Genomic DNA, 12,330 nt, shown 5'->3' with positions numbered 1-12,330 from the left:
AGTCTACTATTACTATACACTATAGTCTACTATGCTATAAACTACTAACACTATAGTCTGCCATACCTAACTATAACGCTAATAGTCAACTATACTTCTTACTGAACTATATCGACCATAGTCTACTATACTATACACTATAGTCTCTATACTCTACTATACACTCTAGTCTACTATACTCTAAATCTGAACTATAACACTATAGTCTCTAAACCTCTACTATACGCTGTAGTCTACTATATCTACACTATAGTCTACTTACTATCTATACACACTGTGGTCCACTATACCTGTAGTCTACTATAATATACCTGTAGTCCTACTATACTATACTATAGACACTGTAGTTTACTATTACTATACACTGTAGTCTACTATACTATCACTGTAGTCTACTATACTATACACTGTAGTCCTACTATCATACACTGTAGTCTACTTACTATACCATACAACTGTACGTTCCTACTATACTATCACTGTACGTATCTCTACTAAACTATACAACTGTAGCTTACTCTACTAAACTATATGCTACGTACTGATATCGAAACTGCGTAATACTACTTAACTATACATATAGTACATACTAAATATTTCTGTAGTCTCTCTATACTATAACTTACGCTATCTACTATACTAAACTATAACTGAAGTCTACTCTATATCTACTATACATGTTTATATACATATACATATAGCTTGTACTATTAGCACTGTATGTCTCTACTAAACTATATACACTGTAGTCTCTTATTACTATACACTGTAGTCTACTATACTAACTCACCACTGTAGTCTACTCATAATTTCTACTGTACATCTCTGTAGATGTTACTCATACGTATGCACCATAGTCTAACACTTGTAGTCCTACATATACTGAACTTACCTGAGATGTCTACGTATAACTGTCTGTAGTCTACTCTGATTTACTAGTATATGCTAACCCTTGTTTTAGTCTACCTATAACACTGTATTCAATTATTACATACCTATGCTACTATACTACTACCTAGTCACTAACTTATAAACGTGTAGTCTACTCATACTAACTATTAACTGTAGTCATATACTCTATATCTTATCTACTAACTACTAACAACGTCTACTATACACTGTAGGGCTCTAACATTATATCTCTACTCATACTTATCACTGTAGTTCTATATAATAACATATCCTACGCTATTCTACTATCGCACTGTAGTCTATATACTACTTCACTATAACGCTGTAGTCTACTATACTAATCACTACATGATCTATTTAAGACTATAACTTACTAACTCTACTTTCCTCTTCTAGTACATCACGTGTACATTTTGATCCTAATCTAAATCCCCGTATATCCTATTATCAAGCAGTTCAGTAATAGTCGTTACTGTATACTTCAATGCTCTACGATTTCTGTAAACATTTGTGTACTTGTCCATCTTAACCTTTCATTTGCATACTACTACTTTACCTCAGCCTTTTCTATCCCCTTTAAAGATCAGTGATAACTTTCCTTTTCTATCCCCTGTCAGATAGTGATAACTTCCTTTTCTATCCTTTTAAAATACGTGATCCTTTCCTTTTCATCCCCTGTCAGATAGTGCTAAGTTGTTCCCTCTATATTTCTGTGTTTGTTCCTGTGTTGTGAGCAATACTCTCTGTGAATCATCTCTCTGTGATGAACTCTCTGTGAATCTTTCTGGTGCTCTACAGCTCGGTTCTTCTTTCTTTCTTTTGTGTTTTTCTTTGTGTTTCTGCTTCCTGTCTGTAACCAGATCCATCATGTGTCTCTTTTAGCTGGACGGCACGGGGAAGGACCTTGATCTCCATGACGACCGCATGTCCTAACCTGTCAGCCATGTCGGCCGACTACCTGAGCATGGACAGCCGACTGGCCAGTGACTACGATGACACGGCGGACCGAGGGCGGGGCTTTACGGATAACGAGCTGGACAATGACGCGCGCGATCAACTGCGGTGTCAGCTATCAGCCGCTCCTCTGAGCCCGTGCTTGCAGAGGAGGTTAGACACACACACACACGACACACACACACACACACACAACACCTCACACACACCACACACACACACACACACACGCATGCTAAAACCACTTCAGAGAAGATTGTGATGTCCTAACCTCACAGCCGCTAGTCTATGGAGAGCTGTAAGAATCTCTTCTGCCCTCTACAGTTGAAACAGCATCATTACACCTATGAAATCTGTCTCGAGTCCATCTATGCCTTCGTGACCAGAATCATACATCTGGTTAGCATTTATTGTGGTGTTTCAGGACCCAATGTGTCCAATTTAATTGAGCAAAACATTTGTTTATTAAATAGAGGCTAGTCAGCACTATGATAATAGTGGACCCAAAGGCCTGTGGCCACTTTCTCTCTAGTACAGTACTTTAGTAGATAGAAACAACCTGGGAACATTGGCAGATTGTACTGTGAACATTTCACAAGGGTTATTAACGGTATGATTATGTATGGCTGGCAAGAAATCTTCAAGTGTGTGTGTGTGTGTGTGTGTGTGTGTGTGTGTGTGTGTGTGTGTGTGTGTGTCAGATACTGCGAGGTGCAGTCCAGATATCCGTGGTGGCATCGGAGGGTGGGCCAGGGGAGGTGCTCAGCAGCGCCAGCCAGCGCACGTGCTTGTACCTGACCCCCCCAAGTGGCACCACACACAACACACACACACACACACACACCACAACAGTACACACACAGACACGTACCACAAGTACACACACACAGTACACACACACAGTATACACAGACAACCACGTACTACCACACACAAGTACACCACACACAGTACACACACAGTACAACACAGTACACACACGCTTGACTCTGTGCGTGCACTGACCATGTCATTGGTCAGTCAGGCTAGTCTGTGTTTAGTCCCATTGCTCTTATATTCACTTGTTCAATTTTTGGGAATTTACTGACACTCCGCTTAGCTCTTGAACTCAACGAGAAGAAGCAGACTCCCCTTCCCTCTGAAGAATGATCTGATCTGGAGAAATCACGCCCGCCGTGGCTCGGATTCCTCCAACGGCAGCTTCAACGCTGGTACCTAATTTAGCATAAAGTGACTCCCAGAACTCCCTGTGGTGATAGAAGTGCTTATGACCTCAGAGGCTGAAACCTCACAAGTCCGTTGAGCAGATCTTCTAGATGACTCTACCTGTGTTCTGAACTCTTGAGCATGTAGTAGAGAAATAGATGTCCGTGGTTTAGTCGGTGTTTCTCMTTGTCTGAATGTGGTATTCACCATTGCTCGGAGACTATACAATGAGGCTTCTTTCCTGTTTTAAATCAACGGTGACGTAGTGAGGGTGGAAGACTAAAGGAAGGAACATTTCTTCAAGCCATCACTTAAATGTTTCTAGTCAGAAATCTAGTATTCACCTAGACAAAGGTTTGAGTTGTGCGTATGTGACTGACCCTGTCTGGTCCCCATAGAAATAGAATGATTTAATTGAATCAAATCAAAATGATTTGATTCATTCTAATTCTATGCTGGTCCCCCTCCCCTCTCTCCACCTCTCCCTTCCTTTCCCCTCAAGGTGAAGCTGTTGTTCAGGGATGAAGTAGTCCCTCCCAGGGGGGTAGTAGGGGCGTACGACCCCCCCTCCAGCCGCGGCTACGACTCCCACTCCTCCAGCCCTGCCAGCGACCCCCCTCCTCTCCCTCGCACCCTTAACTCATTTGGCAAGGCCAAGCCACTGGCACCTCCCCCCATCGCCATCAAACCTTCCTATAATACCCAGGACACCACCCGCAGCACGGCCCCAAACACAACAGCCTTTAGGGGCCCGGAGGAGCCAGGGGAGAGCCCTGAGGACCCCAGCCTCAAGTCGTTCCTGGGGAAGATCAAGGCCTTTGAGAAGATGGACCACTTTGCACGCGCTCAGAGGATGCTGGAGCTGCAGGAGGCACAGAACGCCAGGGTGAGGGAGAGGGGACGGGGTGAGGGAGAGGGGACGGGGTGAGGGGGTGGGTGGGTGTGTCTGCTAGTCTGTGTTGCCATCACAGCATCATATTTCATATCTCTCTGTCTCCTCCCACCAGTTGGAGATAGCTCAGAAGCACCCAGACATCTATGCTGTCCCCCTGAAGACCCAGAAACTGGACCACAGCCGGCCTCAGCCTATAGGGTAGGAGCACAACATGGGAGTGTTTTTAGAGTGTTGTGATGGGCTACTGCTGTCTACCTGCTGTTGTTACTCTATATTCATCTACATGTGTGGCTTTTTACTGAATTCTATTGTGAGTGTGTTTGAAAGTATATTAACCTGTATATTAACCTGTCCTATGTGTGTGTGTGCGTGTGTCTGTCTGTGTGCCTGTCTGTGGGTTCAGTTCCAGCTCGCATCCTGAGCCCCAGACCCCTCCCTCCAAGCTACCGTACTCTGAGAGTCGTGGGTTCTACCTCAGCGATGAGGAGGAAGAGTACCGACGCCAGCTGGCTGAACACACCAAGAGAGGCTACTACCAGGTCAACAACCAGAAATACCAGGACACTGAACGTACAGCACCATCAACACGAATACAGACACGAAACTGTAGGCTCACCCCTACAACCAGAAATACAGGACTACTGAAATGTAGATACACATCACCAGAAATACCAGGACACTGAACGTAGACACACCCTAAAAAGAAAATACCAGGACACTGAACTGTAAGACCACACAATCAACCAGAAATACAGGACACTGAACTGTAGACTACACCATCCAAATCCAGAAACTGACTGTAGTACAACTAACCGAAATACAGGACACTGAACTGTAGACTACACCCTAAACCAGAAATACCAGACAGCATGAACTGTAGAATACCAATCAACCAGAAATACAGAGAACTGAACTGAAGACCCCACAACCAGAATACCAGGACACTGAACTGTAGACCACACCATCAACAGAAATACCAGGACACTGAACTGTAGACTACACATACAACCAGAAATACAGGACACTGAACTGTAGACTCACCATCAACCAGAAATACCAGGACACTGAACTGTAGACACACATCACCAAAAACCAGACACTGAACTGTAGACACAACCATCAACCAGAAATACCAGGACACTGAACTGTAGCCTACACCATCAACCAGAAATACCAGGACACTGAACTGTAGACTACACCATCAACCAGAAACCGAACACTGAATGTAACTACACACACAACCAAAAAAGGACACTGAACTGTAGACCACACCATCAACCAGAAATACCAGGACACTGAACTGTAGACAACACCACAACCAGAAATACCAGGACACTGAACTGTAGAAACACACCATCAACCAGAAATACCAGGACACTGAACTGTAGACTACACCATCAACCAGAAATACCAGGACACTGAACTGTGAACACCATCAACCAAATACCAGGACATAATACGTAACCACATCAACCAAAATAACAGACACTGAACTGTAGAACACATCAACCAGAAATACCAGGAACTGAACTGTAGACCAACCATCAACCAAAATACCAGGGACACTGAACTGTAGACCACACCATCAACCAGAAATACCAGGACACTGAACTGTAGACCACACCATCAACCAGAAATACCAGGACACTGAACTGTAGACACACCACTACAACCAGAAATACCAGGACACTGAACTGTAGAACACACATACCAAATACAGGACACTGAACTGTAGCCAACCCAACCAAAAATACCAGGACACTGAACTGTAGAATAACACATCATCCAGAAATACCAGGACACTGAACTGTAGACCACACACAACCAGAATCACCAGGACACTAAACTGTAAGACCACACCATAAACCAAAATATCAGTACACTGAACTGTAGACCACCATCAAACAAGAAATACCAGGACACTGAACTGTAGACTACACCATCAACCAGAATATTACAGGACACTGAACTGTAGACTACACATCAACCAAATACCAGGACACTGAACTGTAGACAACATACATCACAGAAAATGACAGAATGACAGAACTGAATGTAGAACTACACATAACCCAGAATAAACAGGACACTGAACTGTAGACAGACACCCTACAACCAGAAATACCAGGACATCTGAACTGTAGACACACACAACCAAATACAGGACACTGAACTGTAGACCAACACCATCAACCAGAAATACCAGGACACTGACTGTAGACTAACACTAACCAGAAATACCAGGACATGAACTGTAGACACAAACCATCCTACACCAGAAATACCAGGACACTGAACTGTAATACACCATCAACCAGAAATACCAGGACACTGAATGTAGACTACACCTACAACCAGAATACCAGGACACTGAACTGTAGACCAACCACAACCAGAAATACCAGGACACTGAACTGTACACACCTACAACCAGAAATACCAGGACACTGAACTGTAGACACACCATCAAACCAGAATACAGGACACTGAACATGTAGACAAACCATAAACAAAATACAGACACTGAACTGTAGACCACACATCAACCAGAAATACCAGGACACTGAACTGTAGACCAACCATCAACCAGAAATACAGGACACTGAACTGTAGACCACACCATCAACCAGAAATACCAGGACACTGAACTGTAGACACACAACCATACCATAAATACCAGGACACTGAACTGTAGACTACACCACGTAACGAACTAACAACACACATCAACCAGAAATACCAGACAGATGTAGACAACCTACAACAAAATACCAGGAACTGAACGGTAGACACACACATCAACCAGAAATACCAGACATGAACTGTAACTACACCATCAACCAGAAATACCAGTACAATGAACTGTAGACCTACAACCATACACCAGAATACAACACGAGTAGACACACCTACAAGTCAAACTGAACTTAAACCACACATCAACCAGAATACCAGGACACACTGGAAACGAACCAGCACATCTACCTCAAAATACAGACACTGAACTGTAGACTAACACCCTACAACCAAGACATACCAGGACACTGAACTTAGACCACACCATCACAGAAATACCAGGACACTGAACTGAGAACCACACCACAACCAAAATCAACCAGGACCTGAACTGTAGACCACACCATCAACCAGAAATACCAGGACACTGAACTGTAGACACACCATCAACCAGAAATACAGGACACTGAACTGTAGACCACACCATCAACCAAATACCAGGACACTGACGTAGACCACACCGATCAACAGAAATACCAGAACTGAAATGTCACCACACAATCAACCAGAAAAACAGGACACTGAACTGTAGACCACACCATCAACCAGAAATCCAGACACTGAACTGTAGACTACACCATACAACCAGAAATACCAGGACACTGAACGTAGACACACCCATCAACAGAAATACCAGGACACTGAACTGTAACTACAAACCAGAAATACCAGAGACACTGAACTGTAACATCACTACAGACCAGAATACCAGAACGAATCATAAAAGAACCTGTAACTACACCCACTACACCAAAATCCAGGAACAACTATAGACACATCAACACCAGAAAATACCAGGACACTGAACTGTAGACACACACATCAACCAGAAATACCAGGACACTGAACTGTAGACCACACCATCAACCAGAAATACCAGACACTGAACTGTAGACCACACCTACAACCAGAAATACAGGACACTGTAACTGTAGACTACACCACTACAACAGAAATACCAGGAACACTGAACTGTAGACTATACACCACTAAACCAGAAATACCAGGACACTGACTGTAGACCACATCAACCAGAAATACCAGACACTGAACTGTAGACTACACCATCAACCAGAAATACCAGGACACTGAACTGTAGACTACACCATCAACCAGAAATACCAGGACACTGAACTTGACGCACACACCTACAACCAGAAATACCAGGACATCGAACTGTAGACCACACCATAAACAAAATACCAGACACTGAAGTAGACAACCCATCAACCAGAAATACCAGGAACCGACTGTAGACTACACCATCAACCGAAATACCAGGACACTGAACTGTAGACTACACCATCAACCAGAAATACCAGACATGAACTGATAATAACAAACAGGACCACTGGGACCACATCAACCAGAAAATACCAGGACACTGACTGTAGACTACACCCCTACAACCAGAAATACCAGGACACTGAACTGTAGACTACACCCTACAACCAGAAATACCAAGACACTGAACTGTAGACTACACCACTACAACCAGAAATACCAGGACACTGAAATGTAGACTACACCCCAACAACAGAAATACCAGGACACTGAACTGTAGACTACACCCCCACACCAGAAAATACAGGCTACTGAACTGTAGACCTACACCCCTACAACCAGAAATACCAGACACTGAACTGTAGACTACACCCCTACACACCAGAAATACACAGGACACTGAACTGTAGACTACACCACTACAACCAGAAATACCAGGACACTGAACTGTAGACCACACCATCAACACAAAGTACCAGGACGCTGAACTGTAGACTACACCCCTATAACCAGAAATACCAGGACACTGAACTGTAGACTACACCATCAACAGAAATACCAGGACACTGAACTGTAGACTACACCCCTACAACCAGAAATACCAGGAACTGAACTGTAGACTACACCACTACAACCAGACATATTTATACCCCCTTTTTCTCCCCAATTTTGATCTTGTCTCATCACTGCAACTCCCCAACGGGCTCAGAGTCGAAGGTTGAGTCATTCGTCCTCCGAAACATGACCTGCCAAACCGCACTTCTTAACACCCACTCGCTTAACCCGGAAGCCGGCCGCACCAATGTGTGGAAACACCGTTCACCTGACGACCGAGGTCAGCCTGCAGGCCCACCGGCCCGCAACAAGGAGTCGCTAGAGCCCCCACGACCAAACCCTCCCCTAACCCGGACGATGCTGGGCCAATTGTGCGCCGCCCTGTGGGACTCCCGATCACGGCCAGTTGTGATACAGCCCGGGATCGAACCCAGGGCTGTAGGTACGCCTCTAGCACTGCGATGCAGTGCCTTAGACCACTGCGCCTCTCAGGAGGCCAAAGTGTAACACTATTATGCATCCTACCACCCTACCACACTTCCCTATACAAATCCTAGGACACTAAACTGTAGTGCCCCTCCTTTCCTGGACCCCCGACCACCTCTTACCACCCTATAGTTCTAACACAACGGGCTGGTTGACAGAGACAGACACACACACTGCTGAGCCCTGCTCTGATCTAGCTCAGCTCAGCGTGCACACACACACACACTGCTGAGCCCTGCTCTGATCTAGCTCAGCTCAGCGTGCACACACACACTAACACACTTACCATTCCACTGGGGCTCCGCCCCGCTTGCCTGACCCGGCACCGATCCGCTGCTGACTTGGAAGCCGTCCCGCTTTTAAGTTTTTCTTTAAAAAAACGCTCTTTTGCTTCAACGAAGTAAATGGATCTGTCCTCACAGTCTTTATTATTATTATTATTAATTCTATTTCTTTCTATTTGCTTGTTTGATTGAGTTGTTTCAGACTGTTATTTTGTTACACTGTTCTGTGCTGTTATTGGGGTTGTGACATGTTTCATCAGGAGCCATGTTATTTCTTGCCTATGCAACTCCTTCAGTTTGTACCGCAGAGACAACTCAAACCTCTTGCCACGAGTCCCTCTCCTCGCTCTGCCAGAACCTTAAACCTTAACAAGTGTTCCAAGCTTTTTCTCCTCCTCACTTTTTTTCTCTTTGTACTATTATCCAATATAACCAGCTGCCTCTAAACTATTTTAAAAGGTCACCTACTGTATATTGTTATGTCTAGTGTTTATACTCCTATCTTGGCATTCCTTCCTATATGATCATGCGTCTGTGTATACATACAGTATATATTATCTCTCTCTCTTTTTCTTTCTATATATATATATATATATATGTGTGTATATATATATTTGTGTATATATATATTTGTGTATATATATATAGAAAGAGAGAGAGAGCACAAACGTAAGATTTATATATATATTTAGAGAGATATAATATATAATACACTGGAATTTGTTTAACGATTTTTTGAAGTGCCTTTTACTTTCTGATTAACATGAGGTTTGGGGACGTCGGTGCGCCCCAGTCCCTGTCCCTGTCCCTGTCCCCTGGACCCCACTACTCAGCTGCTCTCAAGCTTTTATGGAAAACAGGGCCCAAGAGACACCAAAACCTTAATTCTGTCCCTACTGTACTGTCTGTCCATCCGTCCCTCTGTCCCTTCCTCCACAACGACACCCTCTGTGACCAGTCCTGCCCTGTATGTCTCCCAGAGATATGGCCACGATGGGGGCAACATTCAATCTAAACCGCTTTCCACGTTTCCTGGTTAAGATGATGATAACATTCCTCAAGCATGTTTGGACATTGACATAATGTTCACTGTGTCTTTCACAAGAGTAAGGTGCTATTTGTCTTACCCGAAGAAACCTGAAGCACGGTTTTGATTGAATAGCAGCGCAGATCAGGGTGGCTCAGGGAGGAGGAGTGTGATTGGTTGATATGCGTCAGTCGTTTCTGTGTTGGAGTCTGTTCCGTCCTGTATGGTCTCAGCTCCACTGTCCAGGGGTTTCTACTTGTTATTACATGCTTGATTGTATCTCAGTTCACACTATACATCCACCAATGGAGAGTGGGAGAGTGGGAGAGAGAGTGGGAGAGAGAGTGGGAGAGAGAGTGGGAGAGAGAGTGGGAGAGAGAGTGGGAGAGAGAGAGAGTGGGAGAGAGAGTGGGAGAGAGAGAGAGTGAGAGAGAGAGTGAGAGAGAGATCTCTGCCGTGGCGTTTCACCTTACAACACCAAATAAAATGAACAGTCTTTCACTGACCAAGTGGAGAATGTCTGTCTTTTGTTTTTTTGAACTAAACATTTGCAGGCTCTATTGATTGAAGCACTAAGAGCTTTTAAAGCGTGGAATCAAAAATGTTCTCTTCCACTTCCCCATTCATCATCCTATTAAAACCAAGAATAAACCAGTTTGAATACCTTTCAATGTTCATTTTAATTCATATTTTTTTGCTCTGTCTGATGCTCTGTCTGATGAACGTTTAGAATGTAGCTGCCGTCACATCAAAGTCTGAGCCAAAAATGAATATTTGACTTTTTAAAATACTGTGACAGGTCGTGCCGACCTGAAAACGTCCTATGCTAGCTCTTGACATTTTTCCTTTTTAACACCGTCCAGCAACTACGGTGCATAGGCATAACCTGGCCAGTACAATCCAGCTCTGCTCGGCTACCTCAGTCATGTTAAATGGGTACTTGTGTGTAATACTGTAGCTTCCCAGACAATCACTTTGTATTTGACTGGTTGTGAGGTTGGTGTTTATTTTGTTGTACACTTATTTACTCATTGTGCCCTGTGCCATGGCTAGCTGTAAATCATCTACTCCTGCTAACAGAACCTACTTTATGGGGAAACAGGCATATTGTAGAACCATTGACCACCAGAGTATACTAAGTACTGACCTAGGATCAGTTTAGCCTTTAAATGAATCAGGAATAAGATTACATGGGCCTGTATTCACAAAACATATCATAATAAGAGTACTGATCCAGGATCAGTTTAGCCTTTTAGATCACCATGAAAAATATATTATATGTACAGAACCTAGATGGTAGCCTAGTAGTTAGGGCGTTGGGCCACTATCCCCGAGCTGGATCGAATCCCTGAGGTGACAAGCTAAAAATCGGTCGTCATGCCCCTGAACAAGGCGCCAAACACTTGGGATGTCGATTATGGCAACCCCCCGTACCTCTCTGATTCAGAGGGGTTGGGTTAAATGTGGAAGATACATTTCAGTTGAAGGCTTTCAGTTGTACAACTGTCTAGGTATCCCCCTTTCATTTCAGTTGTACAACTGACTAGGTATCCCCCTTTCCCTTTCAGTTGTACAACTGATCTAAGGTATCCCCCTTCCTTTCAGTTGTATAACTGACTAGGTATCCCCTTTCTTTCAGTTGTATAACTGACTAGGTTATCCCCCTTTCCTTTCAGTTGTATAACTGACTAGGTATCCCCTTTCCTTTCAGTTGTATAACTGACTAGGTATCCCCTTTCCTTCAGTTGTAAAACTGACTAGGTATCCCCCTTTCCTTTCAGTTGTACTAACTGACTAGGTATCCCCTTTCCCTTCAGTTGTACAACTGACTAGGTATCCCCCTTTCCTTTCAGTTGTACAACTGACTAGGTATCCCCCTTTCCTTTCAGTTGTACAACTGACTAGGTATCCCCCTTTCCTTTCAGTTGTAT

The 12,330-nt window shown here is 43.9% G+C and overlaps 1 protein-coding gene across 1 annotated transcript; it reads left to right on the top strand.

The window, feature by feature from the left end:
* Positions 1-1,825: 1,825 nt before the first annotated feature.
* LOC112073315 (tight junction protein ZO-2-like) lies at positions 1,826-7,945 on the top strand. The gene is made up of 6 exons (XM_070440105.1): positions 1,826-2,019; positions 2,986-3,077; positions 3,531-3,958; positions 4,080-4,165; positions 4,371-4,537; positions 7,863-7,945. The coding sequence occupies exons 1-6, from the start codon at positions 1,826-1,828 to the stop codon at positions 7,943-7,945; spliced, it is 1,050 nt and encodes a 349-aa protein (XP_070296206.1).
* The last annotated feature ends 4,385 nt before the right edge of the window (positions 7,946-12,330 follow it).

The sequence above is a fragment of the Salvelinus sp. IW2-2015 genome, unplaced genomic scaffold (genome assembly GCF_002910315.2).
Source record: "Salvelinus sp. IW2-2015 unplaced genomic scaffold, ASM291031v2 Un_scaffold2224, whole genome shotgun sequence".
Taxonomy (NCBI): Eukaryota; Metazoa; Chordata; class Actinopteri; order Salmoniformes; family Salmonidae; genus Salvelinus; species Salvelinus sp. IW2-2015.
Note: the sequence above shows the minus strand (reverse complement) of the source record. Positions and strands in the feature narration are given on the sequence as shown.

Excerpts from the sequence above, each read along its gene's own strand:
- LOC112073315 (XM_070440105.1), top strand. The coding sequence starts at position 1,826 with ATGACGACCGCATGTCCTAACCTGTCAGCCATGTCGGCCGACTACCTG. Across the intron at positions 4,166-4,370 it reads AGCCGGCCTCAGCCTATAGG|TTCCAGCTCGCATCCTGAGC; the intron begins GTAGGAGCACAA and ends CTGTGGGTTCAG. Across the intron at positions 4,538-7,862 it reads GAAATACCAGGACACTGAAC|ACTACACCATCAACCAGAAA; the intron begins GTACAGCACCAT and ends ACTGAACTGTAG.